Source organism: Boleophthalmus pectinirostris, unplaced genomic scaffold, assembly GCF_026225935.1.
Source record: "Boleophthalmus pectinirostris isolate CB_2022bp ecotype Guang Dong unplaced genomic scaffold, ASM2622593v1 HiC_scaffold_22, whole genome shotgun sequence".
NCBI classification, from domain to species: domain Eukaryota; kingdom Metazoa; phylum Chordata; class Actinopteri; order Gobiiformes; family Gobiidae; genus Boleophthalmus; species Boleophthalmus pectinirostris.
Genome location: NW_026571190.1, coordinates 4,849,538 through 4,876,172, shown reverse-complemented (window position 1 = coordinate 4,876,172; position 26,635 = coordinate 4,849,538). Strand labels below are relative to the sequence as shown.

Below are 26,635 nucleotides of genomic sequence, written 5' to 3'. Positions count from 1 at the left end.
CTAAAAGGCAGGGGCCATGGGTCTCTGCTGGGTCAGTCTCTTGGGGTCCAGGGTCTCGGTGAAGGGCGGGGCCTGGTACGGGTTGGTGGTCACTATGGTGGCACCGTTGGCGATGGGGTACGGCGTGGCGCGGACGTTGCCGGGGGTGGGCTCCAGGTGCTGCCATGTGAACAGGTTGGCCTGGCTGCCCGCGAGGTACCGGCGCAGGGCACTCAGGGTCAGCACGGCCTGTTAGTCACACACACGACACACGCCGGGTTAGTGAGGGCAGAAGACACGTTAGTGAAGGATACTGATACTTTGCAGCTGATGTCGTCAATAATACTAACTGGAGGCACTGCTCTGTCTGAGGATTTGTTAAACTTTCATCTGAGCTTTAAGATAATCTCACCAGAACGTTTTTCACTCAGTCACTATTGCCATTTTTGTTGAAAATCAAACACTTAAACAGAACCATTAACACTCGTTTAAAGAAACACATGTACAACAACCCCCAGCACGATGTTACTGCAAAGTATCAATCTAGATTAGGAAAAAAAGTTGTTTGTAAGTGACTCGGCTAAGTAAAGTTGATTAACAGTTTAGGAATCAAAGTGTTGAGGAGGAAACAAGAAAATAGAAGAGATGCGTGGCCATGAAATAGTGAATTGAAAAGCCAGTAACAGGAGCGTGTTAGTCTGCGGCTGCATCTCAATTCTTGCCTCCTTGACTCCAGAGAGAAGGAAAGGGAAACCTGTTAAGATTTAACACTCCTAAATTACACAGAATTGAGCTTTAAGTCATGTTAGAATGTTGTTACCTGCAAAAACACACCTGGAGTTGTGTTTTGTTTCATTCACGCATGTTTGAGTAACTCTTTATTATTATCTGTTTACATCTCCAAAGCTCAAAATGCTCAGTTCCACCTTGTGATGTCATGAAGCGATGGTTTTCAAGTTAAAAACTAGGGATGTAACAATAATCAAAAAATCGTGATATCGTATTGTTAAAGTTCTCACAATAATATCGTTGACCGTCGCAATATATCGAATTACAACAAGTGTCTTTGCTTAAATGAAGAGTTATAGTGCAGGAATAGTTTTTAAAACAAAGACAGAGAACTACATAGACCATGATCCTTTGCTCCATTTCAGTGCAGACTATAAGAAGAAAAAACAGTTCTAAGACTTTTAAGTCCAGTGTTGGGAAGGTGACTTTTAAAATGTATTCCCCTACAGATTACAGATTACATATCCCAAAATGTAGTTTGTAATGTAATCCATTAAATTACTTAAAGTGACTAATGTAATCTGAATACTTTGGATTACTTGATATTGTCATACTTTTTAAAACTACATGAATGTAGCAACCACATCCAGAAAATTCTTGTTTGTTCTCTTCTAATTGTCTGTTGAGCCGAAGTCTCCATGAACAGACTTTTGTTTTACTGTAGAGAAGCAAAACTAGAATATTTTAACATAAGACGTTTTATCTCCTAAAAGACAATAAAAAGCCGAGTCTTTCCTTAAACATATTAAAAATATTATTGATAAAGAAATGATTTTTATATGAGGTAACTGCTGCTTTAAATTATGTCCACCTACTGTTAGTGTCATATTGTTTATTAAAAAATATATGTATAAAAAATCACCTTCAGTACAAAAATAAAGGCGCCAGCCCAGTAAAAATCAATAATATTTGATGTTTCTTATTCGATGACACAGAATCAGATTATTAACAATGATTATTAACGACCTTGTCCATTGTGTGAGTGACGCCGCCAACGTTAACAAGACGTTTACGTCGCTCTTATTGCACATGTTCTGTGTGGGTTTCCGGCAATGAGTGGAATTACCCAAATAAAAAAATATAAATACATAAAAATGGGATATAACCCCAAAATGTGAAAACAGGAAAATACCTCCATGTAATCCATTTATTTCAACAAAGTAACTGTAATCCAATTACCACTCACTGAAACAGTAACTGTAACTGAATACAGTTACTCATAATTTGTACTCTGATTACATAACGCCGGGACATGTAATCTGTTACTCCCCAACACTGTTTAAGTCTTAGTTCTTTGGATTAAGTCTTGTCAAGGCGTTTTAAGAGGAAAAAGTCACATATTAACAGTTTTCCCTTCACAAACTCTCAATAAATATCATACAGTGAGATGTACATCCCTAATCGTGAGTCTAATATTGTTACATCCCTAATCGTGAGTCTCTCCATCATATCGTGAGCTTTCCCCCGATATCGCAATAAATATCAATATATCAATATAAATATCGTATTGTGAGACTTGGATATCGATACATCCCTATTAACCACTAAACTAGATGATTATACTGAAGGTGGGATTAAAACCACAGTGTGCAGGGTTTGTGTGTTAAACATGTGTGAATGAAACAAAACACAACTCCAGGTCTGTTTGTGATGAGGAAACGACATTAGAACAGATCAGAAAATAATTGAATATGGACCAGGTCTGTGTACCATTTGTTCTTTTGAATTTCAATTAAGAATGAAAACAATAAAATGGGAAAACAGTTTGTTATTTCATTATTCTGTTTTACTGTCAAACAACGACCTCTGTTTCCATTATCTTTTTTGAACTTTACTTTTTAAGATCAGCAGTGCAAATAAACATAAATGTTATATATTTTTATTCAGGTTTATAGTCACAAGAGTCCATTGTTTTAAGAATAAGTGCATTTTCAGATGAAGTTTGGCTGTCAGTTGTTCAATCATGTCGACTTTTGTTTCAGTCTCTGTGTTCAGTCTGTCTTTGTCGGAGGGGAGAGTTTCCTCCAGTTAACAGTTTTCATTTTTCGTTGCTCTCCTTTGTTCATTTGACACTGAATGTAGACGCAATGCCAAGCGGCACAACTTCATATAAACCTGAGAGAATAAAATATCAGAATTAAAACAGGCATCGAGACTGTTTTTTGATAGGTGTTATTTGAAGTAAACTTTAAATGAAATATTGGAAATAGAGGTCGACTTTAACTTTACTTTTTTAAGATCAGCAGTGCAAATAAATATAAATGTTGTATATTTTTATTCAGGTTTATAGTCACCTGAGTCCATCGTTCTAAGAATAAGTGCATTTTCAGATGAAGTTTGGTTGTTCCATTATGTTGACTTTTGTTTCAGTCTCTGTGTCCAGTCTGTCCTTGTTGGAGGAGACAGTTTCCTCCAGTTCACAGTTTTCATTTTTAGTGTAATCATCAAAAGAATACAAAGAGCATACTGTTAATCTTTTACTCATACATTCTCTGACAAAGCTCCTGACATACATCAGATGATCCGTAGGGAGTTCACAAGACAGTATCTTCTATTTCTATTTTAATGTCCTGCCAATAATTACAAAGAACTGGACAATCCCAGAAGACATGTAAGTGATCCTCCACTGTGCCACAATTTCTCCAACATAATGAGGGCATGTTTTTGTAAAGACTTGAGATGATTAAAGGGGCTCTATTTCCAGTTTTTAGTATAAAGTTTATTTCAAATCACACCAGTTTTGATATTTTATTCTCTCTGAAGGGCTGTCGCGATAACCACTGAAATGAATCACTGTGGTACTAAGAGGTCCACCGCAGTGCATGTTGGTTCACTGCGATCACTGCACGTGACCAACGTGACCCCACCCAGAGTCCTGCACGGGTCCATTTTTAGAGACCTGCACCCGCCCGGACCCGTTAACATTCCACCTGTTACTGCCCGTGCCCATGATAAACCCAGGACTAACCCAGGACTAACCCAGGACTGACCCAGGACTAACCAGGACTAACCAGGACTAACCCAGGACTAACCCAGGACTAACTCAGGACTAACCCAGGACTAACCAGGACTAACCCAGGACTAACAGGACTAACCAGGACTAACACAGGACTAACACAGGACTAACACAGGACTAACTCAGGACTAACCCAGGACTAACTCAGGACTAACCCAGGACTGACCCAGGACTGACCCAGGACTAACTCAGGACTAACCCAGGACTAACCCAGGACTAACCCAGGACTAACCAGGACTAACTCAGGACTAACCAGGACTAACCAGGACTAACCAGGACTAGGACTAACCAGGACTAACCAGGACTAACCCAGGACTGACCCAGGACTAACCCAGGACTAACCCAGGACTAACCCAGGACTGACCCAGGACTAACACAGGACTAACTCAGGACTAACCCAGGACTAACACAGGACTAACCCAGGACTAACCCAGGACTAACACAGGACTAACTCAGGACTAACCCAGGACTAACACAGGACTAACACAGGACTAACTCAGGACTAACCCAGGACTAACCCAGGACTAACACAGGACTAACACAGGACTAACTCAGGACTAACCCAGGACTAACACAGGACTAACACAGGACTAACTCAGGACTAACCCAGGACTAACCCAGGACTAACACAGGACTAACACAGGACTAACTCAGGACTAACCCAGGACTGACCCAGGACTAACCAGGACTAACTCAGGACTGACCCAGGACTAACCCAGGACTAACCCAGGACTAACCCAGGACTAACCCAGGACTAACCAGGACTAACACAGGACTAACCCAGGACTAACACAGGACTAACTCAGGACTAACACAGGACTAACACAGGACTAACACAGGACTAACTCAGGACTAACCCAGGACTAACCCAGGACTAACCCAGGACTAATGTGCTCCTGTGTAGAGCATGGGGTGACTGCAGGCAAAAGGACCGGCGCAGTGGTCCACACCGCACGGAGGTAAGTGCAGCCGTCGCCCAGTTGCACTTTGTGGACACCTGCTCCACGTGCTCGGGGTTCTCTCTCACTTAAGTCCGCAAGTACCCGAGCTGGTGCAGGACTCTGACCCGAGCTGTCACAGTGAGAGTTTGAGAGATGCAGCGGCATTTGTTCAAATGTTACTTCTCCCATATATTCTCCCAAATATTGTAACTCCAGGGGATGGGGGGTGGGGTAGGGGGGCTATACCACACGGCAAGAGAAATTCCCTAACCGCGACAGCCCTACTCTCTGGTTTATTTGCCCTGGAAGTTCTGCTACTAGAAGAACTTACCTGAAAAATCATTGCAATTTTGTGGACAAACATGTCGTCTTCTTTTATAGCGACACCTTTACTTTCATGTCTTAGAGAGTTATTGTTGAACAAGAAACAGGAAGCAGTGATAAACTCTCCTTTGTTCATGTGACACTGAATTCACACACTGCGCTGAGCAGCACAACTTCAGATAAACCAAAGAGAATAAAATATCAGAATTGAAATATACACCGAGACTTTTTTTAGATTGGTGTTATTTGAAGTAAACTTGAAATTAAATATTGGAAATAGAGGTCGAAATCTGTTTTTTGTTGTTGACACGAAAGCAGAATAATGAAAACTGTTTTCCCATTTTATTATTTTTCGTCCTTAATTGAAATTCAAAAGCACGAATGTTACACAGACCAGCTGTCCTTTAATGCATGCGACGTCTCTTTTACTTTTTGTTGTTTTGGCAGTAACAATCTGCTTCAGGACTACTAATAAATGAATTTGAATATAAGCTTTTTACTGACCCAGCCAGTAAAGCTCAAATTAACAAAAGATTTTAGAGGTAAACACTTGGAGCTGTCACTGTGTGGACTCTGTTAGCTCAGACTATATTAAGCGAGGGGTGTGTCCTTAATGGCAGCAGTGTGTATGCGTCCTCAGTGAAGGGGACGGTCTTTAGGGTGTCCAGGGTGAGGAGACACTGGTAACCCTGGGGACAAGCACACGGGGTCACATGGAGTTAAAAAACAGCGTCTGAAAAAGGAACTCGACGTAATTTTGATCAAAATCGTACTAATGATGATATTGACAAGAGCTGCAAATCAAAAGAATCAAGGCTTGACAACTATAAAAAGGTAATTGTGGTCATATTTTAATGAACTGAACTTGAACTGGGTGAAAAAGACTCTAAAACACATGCCAAAATATTACAACAAAGGCAACATTATTAAAGGTCCTAGGTGTCCCTGGATATGAGCTAAACATGTTCAAATCTTTTACTAATCAGTATTCTAACACTCATTTACTCTTAACTTATTTATGTTTTAATTTGGTGTTTTAGTTCTCAATTATCCAGTCAGCAAACAGAATCTTTTGTGTTGCCAGTTTTAATTCTGAAATCCAGTTGGTTCAAACCTAAAATGACTTTCTCTGGTCTGAAAATTCTCTTCCTTAACCCCCAGAAACTACAGACAATCCTGAGTCAGTGCTAGTGCAGCGTGTGCAGCTCAGGGAGGGAACTCTGGAGGTTGTGAGTTTCACATGAGTCTGTCCATAAACGGGGGAAAACTTGGATCTGTCTCTGCCTGCGGGTGAAGGTTCTGGCAACACTGGTTCAGCTGTGATTGTGATAGTCTCTTTTCACGCTCAAGTTACAAACAGGAAGACGTCTGGAAACATGTGATGACAACTCATGGACCGACTGTGATAAAACCCACTGAAGTAAATGTGATCAGCTGTAAAATGAAGAGTGTGTGTGTAAGTGCTAGGAGTGTAATGATACAAAAATCACAGTTCTGTATGTACCATGAGGTCATGGTTCGGTTCATTTTTAGTTCAGTTTGGGAACAAAATGCAAAACCATTTGCTTGTTGTTTATTTGTGTGTTTATTAAACCAACAGTTTGTTTTAACATTATACAAATGGGAAAATAAAATAAATGCAAAGTGCTGCCTGGTAATACTAATAAGTTAAATAAAATATTCTCAAATAAGCTAAAAATTCTTTGTAAACACTAAACAAAACTTTTGTGCAGCACTAACAGTTCCAATATGAACTTTTACTCAGCCTTCATATTTCTGACCAGAAAAACCAACTTGTCCACATTGTCTGCAGTAAGTGCACATCTGCTGCAGACACAATGTCCTCAGCGGTTGAAAATAAACTTCCACTAGGGACAGAGGTCGAGGGTCTGGGACGGGGGGATTCAGTGCCAGTGAAAGGTGAGAGTGAGGACCGCGGAGCGGTGAGCGTAGTTTTGTGAGGATTCTGGTGGTTCGGAGAGACGTACTCAAGGCGGGGCAATTGTTGTCAAGATGGCGCCCTAACTATAAAGAGCTGCAGGAAACACTGCGCCAATCACGGACGAGTTCTTTGTGAATATTAAAGAGCTGAAATTGTGCGAACTCACTCGTGCACAGCCCCGCACCGAACCAAACGTTCCTTAACAAAATGGTTCAGCATGAATACATGTATCGTTACACACCTAGTCTGTGCAGTTTGGAGTCATCTTCAATCATCAGTTTGGCGCCTCATCTCTTCTAATCACATGTACCAGTGCACTTGGAGTTGTGCGTCAGTGGGGAAATGATGAAAACTGATGGTTGTAACTGTTGATGAGCCGAACATAACAGAACACTACAATGACATGGAGATGAAGAAAACTGGGACATTTTCTCATTTTTCCTAAATTTTGTCAGACTTACTACAGCAAACAGAACCCACCGGAATTTGTCATTGCATGTTTCCAAACGTCTTCCCGGTTGTGACGTAAGTGTGAATAGAACCTATAGTATTTTTAAAACAGTAAGAGGACAAGCTACTAACAATTCCTTTAACAGCTGAAATAATCCCCAACGCAAAGAAAACAATTAGTAGAGGTCCATATGTAATGTTATGTGCTCTGTGCTACTTTTACTTGATTCAGACTGTAACTAGAAGTGTCTAAACTTTTTCCCGTGTCTTTGATGTAGTCTTTTTGCTGAGAAAAACTGAAATGTCCAGTAGCGTGTTCGGCTGCTGTACAACGGGAACAGAAGTTGTATTGTTTCTTACCCAGGAGAGGGTGGAGAAGAAGCAGAAGGCGATGATGGCTCGGGCTGCGTCTGATCCCTGGGCCAGCGGGAGCTCGTCGGGGGACGTCATCTGCCACTGATTGGCCAGAAAGCAGAAGCCCACGAACCACAGGAAACACGCCACACCTGGAGGAGGGAGCGCAACAGTCACACGTCTGAAGAACACCGAAGATTTGTGAAGCAGGAACTTTCAAATCAACCCAAAAGAATAGTTAATGGTGAGTTCAGTCATTCCAAAATATATTAGATTATGCTCAGTTGTCAGAATTCTTGTGCTTAGGGTGACCAGACGTCCCGATTTACCCGGGACAGTCCTAGATCTGAGTCCTGTGTCCCCTGTTCCAGCAGATTTATACAAAACCAGTGATTTGTCCCAGTTTTATACAAGAAATGTCACAGGTGTCCCGGTTTTGACCATTTGACCAAGTCCAGTGTTAGTCCTGGTTTAGACCTGGTTTAGACCTGGTTTAGTCCTGTTTTCAGTCCTGGTTTAGTCCTGTTTTAGTCCTGTTTCAGTCCTGGTTTAGTCCTGTTTTAGTCCTGTTTCAGTCCTGGTTTAGTCCTGGTTTAGTCCTGTTTTGTTTTAGTCCTGGTTTAGTCCTGTTTAGTCTTGTTTCAGTCCTGTCTCAGTCCTGTTTCAGTCCTGGTTTAGTCCCGGTTTAGTCCTGTTTTAGTCCTGTTTTAGTCCTGTCTCAGTCCTGTTTCAGTCCTGTTTTAGTCCTGTTTAGTCTTGTTTTAGTCCTGTTTCAGTCCTGTTTCCAGTCCTGTTTTAGTCCTGTTTTAGTCCTGGTTTAGTCCTTGTTTAGTCCTGTTTTTGTTTCAGTCCTGTTTTCAGTCCTGTTTCCTGGTTTAGTCCTGGTTTAGTTTAGTCCTTGTTTTAGTCCTGTTTCAGTCCTGTTTAGTCCTAGTCCTGTTTTAGTCCTGGTTTAGTCCTGTTTTAGTCCTAGTCTCTGTTTAGTCCTGTTTCAGTCCTGTTTTTAGTCCTGTTTTAGTCCTGTTTAGTCCTGTTTTAGTCCTGTCTCAGTCCTGTTTCAGTCCTGTTTTAGTCCTGGTTTAGTCTTGTTTTAGTCCTGTTTCAGTCCTGTTTCAGTCCTGGTTTAGTCCTGGTTTAGTCCTGTTTCAGTCCTGTTTCAGTCCTGTTTTAGTCCTGACTTAGTCCTTGGTTCATCGGTGTCAGAATGGGGGCTCGTCAGTGTGGAGGGTTGTTGGACTGACAGTGTGTCGGGTTGGGGGTATGTCAGAATAAGAGTTGTTCCCCGACCCGGTTGTCCCTAATTTGACCATTTTGACACCCACTAACAGTAAAGAAGGGAATATATTGTCACTTGTTTAGGTAAAATACAGAAAACTGAGCTTGAAAATGACCATAAGAAAAAAAAAGCACCATCAGAAGTCCCTCAGATTATGATACCTGCAAAGTAAGTTAAGAATGGACAATGTTTAGGGGGACCACATGTCCCTATTTACCCGGGACAGTCCCATTTTTGAGTCCTGTGTCCTCTGTCCCAGCAGATTTATGCAAAACCACTGATTTGTCTCAGTTGTATAAAAGAAAACCAACTTGTCCACATTGTCTGCAGTAAGATGGAGATTGGAGATTTCGTGCTGGCGAAAGGCGAGAGTGAGGACCGCGGCACGACGACCGTAGTTTTGCAGGACTCACATGGTTTGGAGGGACGTAGTCAAGGCGGGGGCAGTTGTTGTCAAGGCGGCACCCTAACTATAAAGCGCTGCAGGAAACACTGACACCACAATCACGGACAAGTTCCCTCGTGAATATTAAACAGCCGAGCCTCCGTGTAGCTGCGCATGTAGTGGTGGAATGTAAACACACACAAAGGCTACGTTCAGACTGCAGGGCTTAATGCTCAATTCCGATTTTTTTGTGAAATCCGATGTTTTTGCGAGGTCGTTCACATTTCCAATTAAATGTGACTTGTGACCAGTGTGAACATTAAAGGTTGTATGGAGGATTTTTATTTTTTTTTTTAGTTTCAAATTGTCAAAGTTTAAATACCATTACATAGATGCAGCAGCTTTGTAATTATGACCAAAAAAAAAAAAAGAATGAAAATCTATCAATTGTGGACGTGTTGAGGCCAGATAAACATCAGCCAATAGAAAACGAGACTGCCTCATTTTCTATTGGCTGTTTGGTTGTCAATCAAACTCCCTATGTTTCTAGTGTAACTGATTCGTCATCGCGCGGGGATTACATGGTTTATGCAGCGGTTCTTTGAGGCTTTTTAAAACTGTCGCTTCCTCGCAATTCGCGCAAAGTTTGTTGCGACGGCGGATGAGAATCCACGACCAGTTCGCCGCAAAAGAAAGTCAGTTTTTGAGGTCGCTGAAAGACGAAGAGAAGGAGAAAAAGAGCAAAGACAAACTGAGGTGATTCTTAGAGATTTCTTCCAGCGATGGTGCGAACGAAGCAGACGAAGGGTCTAAAAACTGACGTGTCGGTCGCTGAATTATTTCTAGACAGGAAACTTCAACAGTGATTCTGAACAGACACTGGATGTAAACAAGCGTGATTTCTAGAGTAAAGAGGCGGGAGGAGGAGATGTTTCTACTGAGGGAGCTGTGGAGGAGGAAGGTGGTGTCACACATGCACAACATTTGAAAAAGAACTGTCAATGTATTTCACTTCCCTTAAACAATCCTCTATACAACCTTTAAACGACCCAAAAGTGTCCCGCATGTGCACTGGAGACACGATGACGTCAACCGCAGCGAGCGTGTTCTGTGTTTACAGAAGTTGTCCAAACATGGACGCGAGCATCGAGCACCTGGAGATTTTAAAGTTCCTCTCGTACCGGAGTCAGAACATGAACAACTTACTTGTTTTAAGGAGGAGATTGAGAAGGAGAAGGACGAGGTTTTTGGCCGTGGTGTTTTGTGGGGCAGCGGCAGCGACGTCCGTTGAAAGGAACGTGTGGATGTGGAGACGTAGCCAAGAGTGGTGAGTGGTGATGTGCTTCACTTCAGTGACACAGAGTTCATTAACAATTTTCGCCGACTTCAGCGCAGAATAGTGACGTTTGTGTCTTGTTGATAACGTGTAGGTGGATGAATGCGCTTTGGCTGTTCAGACTGAAGTCACATGTCAAAAGATCAGATATGTATCGGTTTTAGGAGCACATATCCAAGTGGCCTGGGTCACATTTGAAAAAATCGGATCTGTGTCGTTCAGACTGTCATTAAAAGATCAGATACAGGAACATAGAGGCCAAAAAATCGTATTTGGGTCACTTCAGGCTGCAGTCTGAACGCAGCCAAATTGTGCGAACTCACTAAACGTCCTGTACCAAAACGTGTACAAACGTGTTACAGCCCTAGTCTGTGCTGTTTGGAGTCATCTTCAGTCATCAATTTGGCGCCTCATCTCTTCTAATCACATGTACCCAATGCACTCGGAGTTGTGCGTCAGTGGGGAAATGATGAAAACTGAAGTGTGTTTGGAATTGTTGATGAGTCGAACATAACAGAACACTACAATGACACGGAGATGAAGAAAATTGGGACATTTTCTCATTTTTCCTACATTTTTTTAGACTTACTACTGTGAACAGAACCCGCCGGAATTTGTCATCGCATGTTTCCAAACGTCTTCCCGGTTGTGACGTAAGTGTGAATAGAACCTATACTATTTTTAAAACAGTAAGATTTACAATTCCTTTAACAGCTGAAATAAGAAATGTCCCAGGTGTCCATATTTTTGACCAAGCTGATCCCTGCCAACAGTAAAGAGAAACATAAATTGTCAATCATTTTAACAGAAAAGCTGCTTTAAAATGACCAAAACTTAAAGAAAATGTGACTGTTTAACTTAATTACACGCTTGTTTCACTATTTTATTACTACCAACCACCAAAAAAACTAACAAAAAACAAACAAAAAAACGGGATGTCCCAGTGTTTTATTTTGAAATCCTCAGTCAGTCTACTTATGCAGTCTCCCGCTCCCGTCTGTGTCTCCGTGTGCCTGGAGCTGGGAGGAGAGTCTGGCGCCACCCTCTTTAGACTTTAGACTTTTATTGTCCCTAAGGAGAACTTCATTTTCACGCACACAGAGCTCGATTGGCACATTCAGCAACAACACAACACACGCAGACACATTACAGGAGACATTACAGTGCACTCAGCCGGGCCTGGGGTTCAGAAATGTGATGACCGAGGGCATCAGGCTTCTGCCAAGCGGACCCTCCTGCACCTGAGCTGGTGAGGGTGACATGTTCTTGTAGTGGGTAAAAACAAAAAACAAAAACTGGGATGTTCCTGGTTTTTGGTGGTTGGTAATAATAAAATTGTGAAACAAGAGTCAGTATAGTCACATTTTCGTTGTGTTCTGGTCATTTTCAAGCAGCTTTTTTGTATTTTACCTAAACAGATGACAATTTATGCTTCTCTTTACCGTTGGCAGGTATAAAATCGGACAAAAATCGGGACATTTCTTGTATAAAATATGGACAAATCAGTGGTTTTGTATAAATCTGCTGGGACAGAGGACACAGGACTCTAAACTGGGACTGTCCCGGGTAAATAGGGACGTCCGGGCACTCTAGTCTATAACATTTTTTGCCTTAGTTTGTTTTTTCGTATTTTATTCAGACCCTGTTTTGGACATTACCGGAATACCACCCCTGCACCCTGCACCCTGCACCCTGCACCCAGCAGCACCCAGCACCCTGCACCCTGCACCCTGCACCCAGCACCCAGCACCCTGCACCCTGCACCCTGCACCCTGCCTTTTTGCCCATATAAATCCTGTTGATTTTTCAGTTTCAGTTGTCTGTATCATTTGATCCAACAGTCTATGAAAAGTACAGATGTGATTGGATGGGACTAGCCTATAATACTGAATACTTCACAGTAGGGATGGGCATTCATAAAGATGTTATAAGATGATAGATAGATATAAGATAGATATGATAGATAGATAGATAGATAGATAGATAGATAGATAGATAGATAGATAGATAGATAGATAGATAGATAGATAGATAGATAGATAGATGATAGATAGATAGATAGATAGATAGAGATAGATAGATAGATAGATAGATAGATAGATAGATGATAGATAGATAGATAGATAGATAGATAGATAGATAGATAGATAGATAGATAGATAGATAGATAGATAGATAGATAGATAGATAGATAGATAGATAGATAGATAGATAGATAGATAGATATAGATATAGATAGATAGATGATATAGATAGATAGATAGATATAGATATAGATAGATAGATAGATAGATAGATAGATAGATAGATAGATAGATAGATAGATAGATAGATAGATAGATAGATAGATAGATAGATAGATAGATAGATAGATAGATAGATAGATAGATAGATAGATAGATAGATAGATAGATAGATAGATAGATAGATAGATAGATAGATAGATAGATAGATAGATAGATAGATAGATAGATAGATAGATAGATAGATAGATGTACAGATAGATGTATAGATACAAATACTGTTTTTACCTGCCCCAACGTAATGAGTATGAAATGTTTTGATGCCTACAACCAGCACCGCACGGGCCGTGTACGGGATGGATTAAAGTCCGTGCGGCGTAGGGGACGGGGGACAGTCCGTGTGGTGTCCGTGAGGTGTATGCTTACATTCATCATTTGTATATTTGACTTTACACTCATATTTAGTTTGCAGCACTGCAGTTCATCATCCCACCCACCCGCTCCCACATTGTGTAGTCCCAATCCTGCCAAAAAAAATTCAAAATGTGTCCTGCGCCGCACTGTTTTGCGTCGGAAAACACACACAAAGAGTCGGCACGGTGGAGAGCTGCACATCACTGTAGTAAGTTGCGGATTTTATTTAATTTTTTTCATCCCGCATGTATCACCGATTAAGAAAAAGAAACTGGAGAACAAAGTAAGTAGAGAACAGCGCGCGTGCACAGGTGGTAGTGCAAAATGGGGTTCATCTGCAATATGGCGTTTTGAAAATTCAAGTTCAAGATGGTAAAAGAGAAGAGAAACAATTAAAACATACTTAAAAGCTCCGGAAAGTCGATTTCGCAGAATAGGACTTTAATTCTCTTTTGCAATAATGAGGCATATGCAGTAGAATATGCAGTAAAAATGATGTAACAGGCTCCAGTGTTGGATCATTTCCCTGCTGATCCTCATTCAGTTTGTAACGGGGGCAGTATGGACAAGCGCCAGAGCTTTTCATCACGCAGCTGACACTCGGAACAGCCCGTCTCACATCCAAGAGAACCACACCAGATACTCCCGACGCATCATTCCGATTTATTCCAGCATCTGACAATCACATACGCGTTCGTCGTTCACATTTTGTCATCTCTTTATCTTCTGTAAAACCTGTTCTGTACATTTTTGTCAACATTGCCCTGTGTGTGTTTTGGCGACCTCTGCTGGCAGCACTGGGGAGTACGCCAAGAGCATCATGGGTATTCGTAGCTTCATGGAGCTGACTGAATACTTGTTGTGAACGAGTTTGATGATGAGTAATCTTTAAACGCTCAAGACGCCACCGGTACACGCCCACGGTGACGTATGTACTTCTTTCTCCAGTTTTACTTTCTTAATCTCACATCGTCATTTTGGTACAAATGAGAAAAATGTGCAAGAGTGAAGTGCAGCTCTTCATAGGAGGCGTCAACAGCTGCATGGCTCTTTGCTGTGACACGACATTAACGGCGACATCAGGTCCCATTGGGCACTGCAGTTTCGTTTTAGATGAATATTGCGATTTAAAAAGTGCAATTTATAACCTCATGATCCACGGGTGTCATAGATTGAAACTATGTAACAGAAACGAGCACAGTTTTCTTCAGAAGCCCTAAGCGGCAAGCAAAAACAAGAAAGAGATGATACGCTGATGTAGGTCTATGCGCTGCAAAGTAATTCACAGCTAAAACGTGACGAGGCTACAATATATGTCCATTCACAGTGTTGGGAAGGTTACTTTTAAAATGTATTCCCCTACAGATTACAGATTACATAGCCCAAAATGTAGTTTGTAACGTAATTCATTAAATTACTTAAGGTGAGTAACGTAATCTGAATACTTTGGATTACTTGATTTGCTGTAGAGAAGCAAAGACGAGGAAATCTTCACATAAGATGTTTTATCTGATAAAAGAAATTAAAAAGCCCAGATTTTACTTAACCATATTAAAAATATTATTGATAGAAGAAGAGGAAACACGGTCCATGCAGCATGATTTAGTCCTGTTAAATCCTGTTTTAGTCCTGGTTTAGACCTGGTTTAGACCTGGTTTAGACCTGGTTTTAGACCTGGTTTAGACCTGGTTTAGACCTGGTTTAGTGTCCGGCAATGAGTGTAATTACTGAGAAAAACAAAAACAAACAAACAAACAAAAAAAAGGATTATAGCCCCAAATGTGAAAACAGGAACAATACCGCCATGTAAAAATCCATGTATTTCAACAAAGTAACTGTAATCCAATTACCACTCATTGAAACAGTAACTGTAACTGAATACAGTTACTCATAATTTGTACTCTGATTACGTAACTCCGGTACATGTAATCTGTTACTCCTCAACACTGTCCATGAATAAGCAACTGTTTGCTGTAGAGAAGCAAAGACTAAGACATCTCTTAACATGAGATGTTTTATCTGCTAAAAGACAATAAAAAGCTCAGTCTTTCTTTAACCAGATTAAAAATATTATTGATAGAGAAATTATTTTTATATGAGATCACTGCTGCTTTAAATGATCTCCACTCTACTGTTAAGTGTCATATTGTTTATTAAAAAAATAAATCACTTTCAGTACAAACATAAAGGCGCCAGCTCAGTAAAAATCTGTACTATTTGATGTTTTTTACTCAAAATGATGCAGAATCAGATTATTAACAACGACGATTATTAACGACCTCGTCCATTGTGTAACTGACGCCACCAACGTGAACAAGACGTTTACATCGCTGTTATTGTTCACATTCTGGGTGGGTTTCTGGCAATGAGTGGAATTATCAAAATAAAAAAAAAAAAAAAATAAAAAAAAAAAGGGATATAGCCCAAAATGTGAAAACAGAAAAATACTGCCATGTAATCCATTTATTATTTCCATATATTTATATATATTCCATATATTTATAAATCAGTTTATTTCAACTGTAATCCAATTACCTCTCACTGAAACAGTAACTGTAACTGAATACAGTTCACTACTGTACTACTCATAATTTGTATTCTGATTACGTAACGCCGGTACATGTAATCTGTCTCTTTAGTCCGACAGAAGCTGAACCGCATCAGCGACACAATAGTGAGCTGTTTTTTGACAGCTTAGTTTATGCGAATGAGCCATGTGGTTTTGAATTTTGTTTCTGTAAACCGTAAACAAATATGCTCAAAACTGTGTGGACAGAGAAGGATTGCAGACACAGAAAGGACGTGCCTGGATGTAGATCATTTCCAATATGGTGATACGGTGATTCGTTTCAGTCTAACAGTGAAACATTCGTTTCAGGTGAAGGGGAGCTTTTAAACTTATAATAATGTATAATAAAGACTTACTCAAACATCTACACATGAAACAAAACTCAACTCATGTTTGTGAAGAGGTAACAACATTCTAACATGGCTTAAAGCTCACAAGAGCCAGCTTTGCATAATATATATCGCAAAAAATAAATAAATAAATTATCCAAGTTAAGATGACTTGAATTAAGAAAGTTTTATCATGAAATGAGTAAATTTCACTTGACAGGTAAAATGATCTGCCAAAGGAACAAGACTTTTTGTACTTAAAATGTGAAAATACAGCTTGCTACACTTAAAATAAGAAAAACAACTCTTTGCCCTTAAAATAAGAAACAAAATCGAATGTTGCTTGAAATAAGAAAAACACACTTATTTCATTGGTAGGATCTACTCAAATAAAGCCAAATGTTCTTAATTTTAACTAACCTAGATATTAGATTTGCAGTGTATCTTTAACTTTTGCATATTTGTTGTGCATTTTATTGAACTATTTTCTTGAATTACCAGAGAAACCCAGGTCTAGCAGGACGGCGCGGCGCCGGTCCCTCACGTTGCTCATGGAGGGGAAGTAGACGTCCAGGATGAGGAAACAGATGCTGCCCAGGAAACAGGCCACGCCCACTGTCATGCCGTAGTTACAGGCGTCGGCGTTGTTGTTGAACACGCACAGCAGACGCTCGCTGCCGATGTTGATGTAGCCCTCGTTGACGATGCAGCTGAACACCACAATGGAGAAAACCTGAGAGAGGAGAGAACGAGAAGGGTCACAGTCAGAGGAGGAAAAGTAGAACAAATCTGTGCTCAATTAAGAGTCCAGTTACTTTCAAATGCTAAATAAATAGTAGAATCAAAAAGTACTGATGCAAATAAAAGCTCATGTACTTATAACCTTTGGAATGAAACTTTCCTGAATCATCTTGAGCTGCATCAGAACAAGTATAAGAGCCCTGGAATCTACCTGAACCACTGAGGGATTACACAGATAGAAGACCATATGGGCATAGAAAAGAGTCGCTGGAGACCTGGTGCAGAGAGAACAACCTCTGTCTGAACCTTTTTAAAACGAAGGAGTTGATAGTGGATTTTAGGAGGAGCAGCTGTTCACCGCTGCCTCTCTACATCATAGGCACAGAAGTTGAAAAGGTGTCCTGCTGGAAGTATCTGGGTCTGCACATCCCCGACAGACTAACTTGGTCCACTAATGCAGCAAGCATTGTTAAGAAGACCCACCAGCGTCTGTATTTTTTGAGGAGACTCAAGGCTGCTGGACTAGGCCTCCCTGCTCTCATGTCTTTTTATCGATGTGGAGTGGAAGTGTGTTGACCCAGTCCATCACAGTGTGGTACGGCCACTGCTCAGCCCAGGACAGGACAGATCTACAGCGTGTGGTCAGAGCAGCAGAGAAGATCACTGGATGTGACTTTACACCCATCAGTGACATTTATGAGGAGCGTTGCAGAAGACGGGCCTCCAGGATCATGGGGGGCCCCTCGCACCCTCCACCATCTGTTTGTTCCTCTGCCTCTGGGACGAGACTGAGGAGCATTAAAGCCAGAACATCTCGGCTGAAGTTCAGCTTCTTTCCTGAGGCTGTCAGACTTTTGAACAGTGCACACTGACTTCCTGCTTGGGCTGCCTCTCTATCTTGCCACGTTTTTTTTTTTTACTACTTGTTCATTGGAACTGGTAAATGTTGTTGTTTTGAATGTATTTACTTTTTAACATTGCTTATTTATTATTGTTTTTTTTATCTCTTTCTGGATCACTGGGCCTCGGGGAGCACATTTCGTTCTGTCATGTGTTTCTCTCGCATGTTTGAATGACAAATAAAGAATCTTGAACCTTGAAAGTACTATGGTTTAAAGGCACACAGCGTAACTTTTCAGGTTTAGGATACGCCACCATGGAGATGCTGCTGCAATAATCCACAATGTTTAGGTTGATCACAGGGGTGTGCAAATATTGAAATATAGATATATTGTATTGTTTAATTTGATGATACAGTATTGTCGCGGGCTGCTGTATATCACTATACGAGTATGTAGCCACAATTTTAGTCCTAACCTTTAGTCGTTTCTGGGTGCAGGGGATCCAGGCCTAACGCGCTACCAGACTGGCACATTATAAAGCAGAAAGGAGTAGGATGGATGAATAGATGTTCAATAATATTACAGAGTTGAGTAGTGAAAGCTGGACCACCGGCCAGTGATGTTACGAGATGTGCCGAGGTTTCGAAGCCTGTGTCGAGTAATGAAGGGGGTGTTTCCGTGAAGCGTGTTTTTCGAGGCTCGCTTCATTTGGGGGAGGAGCCAAAAATGATGACATCCGAAGCCTCGCTGCCCGGCTCGACCACGTGACTGCTTCAAGAAGTGGTTCACGGATTTGGCGCATGGGAAGCATTAGGGCCAGTGAAAGGCAACGGATTCCCCCAAAACATTTTGTGGTTTTGGGTTATTGCGAGTTTGGTACATTCTATTTGAGATTTTTATTTATTTATTTATTTTTTTTGGTGATGGAGCAGCAAGTGGCTTTTCTCTGCACGCCTGCTTCATCTGTGCGCTGTGAAAGGTTTTTTTTTTTTTTAAAGCAGGGGAAGTTCTCTGTAAAAAAGAAACCGTCTGAGTCCAAATACTGTGGAGGAATTGATATTTTTAAATAAAAATGAATAAAATGACCCTATTTTGCCGTCCTTATTGTGGCATAAGTACAGACATAAAGTAGTAACACAAGCACAGTCACATTACATCCTGATCTCCAATTTGTTCTTGCTTTTTCTTTTAACCCGACCGTTATATGATGAACACAGACTCTATGTTAATACATTCATTCTTTATGTTGAAATCACAAACATTCAAATATTTAATCATTAATTTATTCAATATAAATCTTTCTATCAGAACCTCGATGATCATCTTGATTGTTCTATTTTCAATCTGCCTGTTATATATATATTTTTGGACACTTGATGGCGCCGTGGAGCAAATGAAGCACCTTGAAGCATCGGCTCAAGAGTCGAGCAAATGGCTGGAACACTTCAGTGCTTCATGGGGCTTCATTTCAACATCACGACCACCGGCCAGAAGGAGACTGGTAAAAACTGTGTGACCTCCTGTCACCCATACACCCAGTACACTGGCACCTGTGCATTTATATAGAGCTTGACTCCACCCTGCCCCCTTGTGGCCAAGCTGAATATAGGTCACCAAATTAACCCCAGCCTAAACAAAAGAAAAATGGCTCCTACAGAGTATTTTTAGGTATATTTTACAAAATAATTTTCTGCTAGAGCTACAATTGTGTTGACATTTTCACTGTTTTGAGTAAAATGCTTTTTTTTTTTTCATATTAACTTTGCACAAACTTAGTGAACTTAGTAGAGTTTTAGTATCACAGCAATGATTTAAACCAGCTACTTCATGGGCACTGAGTCATATGAAGAGCTACAGTTTGATACTCTCTTCTGAAATAACACATGTGCTCAGTTGAACTTTAATGATACATTATTAATGATGATTAATGATAATCATCTATGTGAAGACACTGATTATGTTCATGATTTATCACAATAATTATCAACAATGACAGCGAGGTGAGAAAAAGAGATCAATATTCAGCACTTTATTTATCTCAGTAATTGTTACAATTTTAAGTACAGTCTTAGCAATTATCATCATTGCTTCTAGAGTGTGTTTATATGTACATCAGTGTCCCGCTTATAAATGGAGTATCCCGGTTATAAATGGAGTATCCCTGTTATAAATGGAGTATCCCTGTTATAAATGGAGTATCCCTGTTATAAATGGAGTATCCCTGTTATAAATGGAGTATCCCTGTTATAAATGGAGTATCCTGGTTATAAATGGAGTATCCCTGTTATAAATGGAGTATCCTGGTTATAAATGGAGTATCCTGTTATAAATGGAGTATGCCCGTTTCTTGACATAATCTTACAAATGCACAAGTGTAAAAATTGTACATCTAATAACCCAGGAAAAATACAAACAACCATGAGCTCCTTTAGGAAGCTTGAGAGGTTCCTAACCAACAGTAAGGAACTATGAGGTATCCCACAATCCACTGCACAGATCAAACCAAACGTTTCCAATCACTATTGTGCAAGTTCTACACTGCAGCAGATTCTTCATTAAAATCTTATACATACATATAAACCATAACCACTACAGAGCCACATCAGCCCGTTTTAGCTTTTAATGTGTTTAATGCAGCTTTGACACATTTGTTTATGTTTTACAGAAATGAAACTTAAAACCACATGGCTCATTTGCATAAACTGCGCTGAAAAAAACAAAACAACTCGCTCATCTAAACTTCATGTATAATGAACATATTTTTAAGATATTGTCATTTTAAAATCCATATAAATGCAAGGGTGATTAAAAAAAAAGAATAGCAACAAAATAAAATGTAATTGTAGATACAGCTCACTAATAAGTTCAGTGCTATTTTTAAAACCAGCCTGCGACTCATGTAGTCCTTTGGGGCACTGCTGATTTAGACTTTGTTTTTCACTGAACAGTATCAAATCGATTTGAAATATCACGTACGGAATCGAAAGTGCACTGTATCGAAAAACATATCGCATCGTGGCCTGTGTATCGATTTATGTATCATATTGGCAACTTCTTAATGAAACCCAGCCCTATTGGTCACATTTTTATAGAGCACTTATCCACCCTCAAGACACTCACAGAACTTTACATCACTCACCCATTCACACTCACATTCACACACCAGTGTACACACACACTAGGGACGAGGTGGGTCAAGTGTGTTGCCCAAGGACACAACGACAGCATTCATCTGTGGGAGCTGGAATCACATCAGCCAACCAGCCAACTCTACCAATGATGTCTATGTCGAGAGCAGGATTCTAAGTGCCAACCTTCGGATTAGTGGATAAACGCTCTACCAACTGAGCTTCTGTCACCCACAGTATTATAATATTGTGTGTATTATATTATTAAACTTCTACTACTTTTAAATCCATGCATTTTTACTGTGAGGGGGATTGTCTCTTCACATCACACATCTCACCTGTTATTTAGTTTATTTATGAGACAGGGACAGTGCACAGTATACATTGCTTTGTGCCATGTCGTAGAACTAGAGCTTATTTCCACCTGTCGTCCCTGGTGCATGTTTTGGGTTGATGGGGGAAACTGCTTGCCAGGCTGGCACCACCCAGTACCTCCACTCCATTTCATTTCTCTCCAGCGACTGTCAGGAATCAAAATACACTAGATGTTTGCATGAACCCCAGAGGTTGTAGACCACACCGGCCAATCAGCTGTGAGCTGTGAAGCCATGACGTCAAACTGATGCTCCTGTCTGGGTCCCTTTTGTGGAAGAGCACAACAGTAAACAAAGTGTCAAGATGGATGTAGACAAACCAAACATTCTGTGTTGGCAACGATTCCCGAGATCGAGGATTTAAAGTTGGCACAAAGAGAATGTTTGGTGAATTTTCTCAATCGGAAAGATGTGATTGTCCTTCTTCCTACGGGATTTGGTGCCAGTGATGCCGCTCACATGCTACTTAGTAACATGTTACTGTAGTCCGATTACTTTTTTCAGTACCGAGTTGTCTAACGCAGTGCTATTTCCAAACCAGTAGTCCGATTTAAGTTACTTATCTAATACACTGTGTATTACTATTTTTGCATTTCAAGGTGAAGTTTATTTATTTATTTTTATTTTTTGGCGACGTGGGTTTTGTGACCCCAAAGATCATATAAATCGTCTCTGGTGACACATTTCCTATGATGATATGTCACCTCTGCTCCGCCACGAGTCAGATGTAAACAATGGAGGGAGAGAGGTACGACTTTTGCAGCTGGAAATACAAACATTCTTTTGATTTTCTTTCAGCTAAGGATGGCAACATTAAGGTTCATTGTACACTATGTGCTTTAGACCAAGTGTTGTCTGCCTTCAAGAATACAACATGGCACAACCACATTAACAGAGCAGGTCCCGCCCGGTGCGAAGAAAACAGTGGGGCTGGGTATCATTAAGAAGTTGCCGATACGACACATACCTCGATACACAGGCCACAATACGATACATATCTCGATACAGTGCACTTTAGGTTCGATATGATATATTTCAAATCGATTCGATACGGTTCAATAATAAAAATTAAAAAAAAGCCTAAATCATGGCTGTGCAACTGTGTGTGTCTTTCTTAAACCACTTCTTGTGCAAAGTTAATATGAAACACAAACATTTTAATCATCAAAACTGTGAAAATGTCAAATGTGTCGCATAAACAAGTTTTGTTCCTCTAAACAAACAACAAAACTGTAGCTGTAACAAAATAATGTAGCAAAATATACCAAAAAATACTCTTGGCGATATATTGATACAGCAGCCCACGATATCGATACTGTATTGCATTAAACGATACGATATATCGATATTTTGATATTTTTGCACACCCCTAGAAAACAGTAACGTAAAGTAACTCGTAATCTAACTTAGTTACCTTTAAAAGCAAGTAGTCAACTAAGTTACTTTTTAAAGAAGTAATCAATACTCAGTAGTCAGATTACAATTTCAAAGTAACTATGGCAACACTGTTTGCAGCATTACATACGCCTCGATCAAATAGCAGCAACAGAGGCTTTGCACCGTCACATGTCCCCATGGCAACGGTGCCTACGCCGCCATGACACCGGGCACACTGTCATTGACTTCAGCAGCATCAGAGAAACATGGGCAGGTTTTGTTGTGTATTTGGTTGTTCTAGATCACAGGTGTCAAACATAAGGCCCGGGGGCCAGATCCGGCCCTCCAAGACCTTTAATGTGGCCCTTGGGTGATTTTCTACTAAAATATTTTAATTATATTTTCTATTAAAATATTGGTAATTTTCTGTGGTGTTTATCAGCAGCAGCGTCTCCAGCGTCTCTGTACGTGGCCCCTCCCACCAGAGCAGCACAAATGAAGACTTGTCTCTTTCCAAACGCTCTTAAAGGACGATCGTTTTGACTGTTGACCGTGACACCCTCATCAGAAAAATGTCCAAAATGAGAAAAGTGCAGCCGAGTGCAGGATTTTACAACAAAAATAGACTTATTCCTGTTTGCAGACAAGTTAATGTTAAAACATTGTGTTGAAATTGATTTTTTCTTCAAGTTTCAGGTTGTTCATAATATTATAATAGTATAATAAGAGTTCATCAATTAAAAAAGATTTCTGTAATAGATTTGTGTTTCTCTGCACAAATATTTGAACTTATTGTTATTTTTGGGGTTTATATGACATGAGTTTTCTGATCCAGCCCCTTTGGATTAAAGTAGGTTGGATACGGCCCCCGGACCAAAATGAGTTTGACACCCCTGATCTAGACGCTCTGAAAAGGATAAAATGATTTGTTTCTTCACTGTTCCTCTGGAAATTATTCAAAAGGGGCTCAAACAAGCGAATTATCGAAAAAAAAGACGCTGATTATGGCTAAAGAACATAAACCACGAAGAGATTTCCAATGGAACCATCAAGACACCCAAAGTTTCATCAAGGTATTTGCTATTTAAATTTTTTCATAGTTTATTTAATGAATGAAGCACATTTACTGAACTAAAATGTCATTAATTTATCCAGGAAAACCCGCTCTAGTTTACGATTTAACAAACCCACACTGGGCTCCTATGATCAACATGACGCACGAGTCGAAGAGTCTGTGAGCCGAACCTCGAAAGAATCGGTCATGAAAAGATCCTCGCGAACATTAGAAAGATCCACTCACAAAAAGAGATTCATTCTAGAAGACATAGTTGTGGATAAACAAGACAATAAAGAAAACATGGTCCTACGATGAGTGACATGTTTATATGTGCTGGAAGATCCAGTTTCTACTGCCACTCACACTGCAAATGTTTTCTTTTTACATTTTAGTTCAGTAAATGTGCTTCTCTCATTAAATAAACTGTAAAACCATTTAAATAACAAATACCTTGATGAAAGTGACGTGAGTGTGTCTTGATGGGACCATAGGAAATCTCTTCGGGGTTTATGTTCTCTAGACATAATCCGCATCTTTTTTTTGATAATTCCCTTGTTTGAGCTCCTGATGAGTCATTTCCAGAGGAATAGTGAAGAAATGAATCCTTTTATCCCTTTCAGAGGGTCTAGAACAACCAAATACACAACAAAACCTGCCCATGTTTCTCCGATGCTGCTGAAGTCAATGACATAGTGTGCCCAGTGTCATGGCGGCGTAGGAACCGTTGCCATGGGGACACGTGACAGTGCAAAGCCTCTATTGGTTAAATTTTAAAAAGTACCCATCCACTGAACGAATCCTAATCAGACATTTTTACGAAGTGAAAACTCCACGCAGAAAGGCCGAGGTGAACCGGGGATTGAACCTGGAACCTTCTTGCTTTGAAGCACCGTGGTGATCTCACCTGTTACTCGGCCTGGTGGCGTCTCCTGATTGTTTCCATGGAGACAGACAAGCTTAATGCCATACACTGTAGTCAAAGCAATAATATCTCCATGGAGACAAGCGACTGACACATACTCTAGTAGAAAAGTTACACAGTGCACCTTTAATGTTGAAAATCACATCTATTGTCTACAGAAAGAGAGTTAATTATCATTGTGGTATCAGAATCATTATTTGGATAAATTAATCAATAACTAACCTTAAAATTAAGCATGTATAACATAGGATCTATTGTAATTGGACAAAATATTAATTAAGAATCTGATATTTCCAATAATAATGTGCATAAATTAGAAAAAACAAATCATATCTTAAGGCAAAAATGTTTGAATCTAAATTATTGCATTTTATATTTATTTTGCCTATATACCCCGTGAAAATGATGTTCAGGAATTTTAATTAAAACCTGTAATGTAAAGTAATTAAAAATAATGAAATTCAAATTAATAAAATTACAAAAAATAATAATAAATTAATTTTAAATGATAACATTTAAACCAATAATATTACATGTGATAAATAAATATGATCATAAAAAAGAAGGAACGACATAAGAATTACTCATGATCAATGGAATAAAAAAGAAATTATAGGTCAAATAAAATACTCTGAGAAAGAAGTGAGGAAAGTAACAGAGTACTTCCCACCACTGGGGTTAGTTATGTAGCAGACAAGAGTGAATGAAGTAACACAGTACTGGGAATTGCACTCACACACAAACAATGCACATTAAGCAGGGTCAGTGGGGTCAGTAGGGTCAGTGGGGTCAGTGGGGTCAGTGGTTCCAACTGTGTGTTAAGTGTCCAAAGGTTGATGGTTCGGGATATTATCTTTGTATCCACGAGCAAGACCATCTTCTCCCACCTTGACTGGTCGAGTGTTTGTATTTGTGTGATTGTTGGTTGCTGAAGTTTCTGTTTCAGTGTTGGCTTTCATGTGTTGTTGTTTTGTCCCTGAGCAAGACACTTTGATTGACTGGTTCAGTTTTTATAAGCACCTTCTGTCTCTGATGTGCAAAATGAAGTCGGTCTACACACTGGGACAAGAAGCACTTTCTTCTTTTGTGCTGCACGGATGATGTTTTCTTCTCTTTTAATAATAGAATAATATGAAATAAATGGTGATTAGGTTTATTATTTAAGTGTCCCCTCCCCTCTGCGCGCTCCTTTTGACTCAAGAGCAATTACACGACTGCACTGAGTGAACATTAGTCAGTAATCGTGTATAACTCGGCCTACGCGTTTAAGGGCCATCACAGATACCCGTGAGTGCAGTAGGCTATAAGCCTATCCGTGTGCTCTTGGTTTTAACGCGCAGGTGACAGATCCACTCGGAGCCGCATGTCCGGGCTGGACGCGCATTGTCAGTCTGGTGCAGAATGTGAGTGACGGTGAGTCAGAGCGCAGCCTCACCTCAGAGACAAGAGGACAGCTCTGTGATACCCGAGACAAAGCGCTAACAAAGAGCTCCACACACACGCAGACGCGCGCACACGCGCGCACAGCCGCACAGTGCCGCCGCCGCCGCTCCGTGCACATGCAGCTGGACATCAGGCCGGACCTGAGTGTGCTCAGTGCGTCTGTGACACGTCCGCACCTCGAGCATACGTCTGAAGAGATAATGGCCCATCTCTGCAGACTAATCCTGTACAAGGCCAGCGCACAGATGTGGACGTGAGGTGAGCTGCGGGGATGGCCGGGCCCTGTGAGCCGTTCTTACCCATGACAGGATCCGTAGCACGGTCCGCGGGTGCGTGAAGAAGGCGTAAGGATCGAAGCTTCCGTTCCCAGCCTTAGCGGCTCCGTACGGGGCTTTAGACTCCAT

At 40.5% G+C, this 26,635-nt stretch overlaps 1 protein-coding gene across 1 annotated transcript; it reads right to left on the bottom strand.

The window, feature by feature from the left end:
* syngr3b (synaptogyrin 3b) lies at positions 1–26,635 on the bottom strand. Its single transcript, XM_020917450.2, has 4 exons — positions 26,531–26,635; positions 16,846–17,080; positions 7,802–7,947; positions 1–228 (listed from the first exon to the last, which is right to left on the bottom strand). The coding sequence occupies exons 1-4, from the start codon at positions 26,633–26,635 to the stop codon at positions 1–3; spliced, it is 714 nt and encodes a 237-aa protein (XP_020773109.1).

What these genes read in the sequence shown, in the direction of transcription:
- syngr3b (XM_020917450.2), bottom strand. Translation starts at nt 26,635, where the DNA reads ATGGAGTCTAAAGCCCCGTACGGAGCCGCTAAGGCTGGGAACGGAAGC. An exon ending in TGCTACGGATCCTGTCATGG is followed by an intron (nt 17,081 to 26,530) that starts GTAAGAACGGCT and finishes CTCCTCTCTCAG; the next exon opens with GTTTTCTCCATTGTGGTGTT. An exon ending in TCTTCTCCACCCTCTCCTGG is followed by an intron (nt 229 to 7,801) that starts GTAAGAAACAAT and finishes TGTGACTAACAG; the next exon opens with GCCGTGCTGACCCTGAGTGC.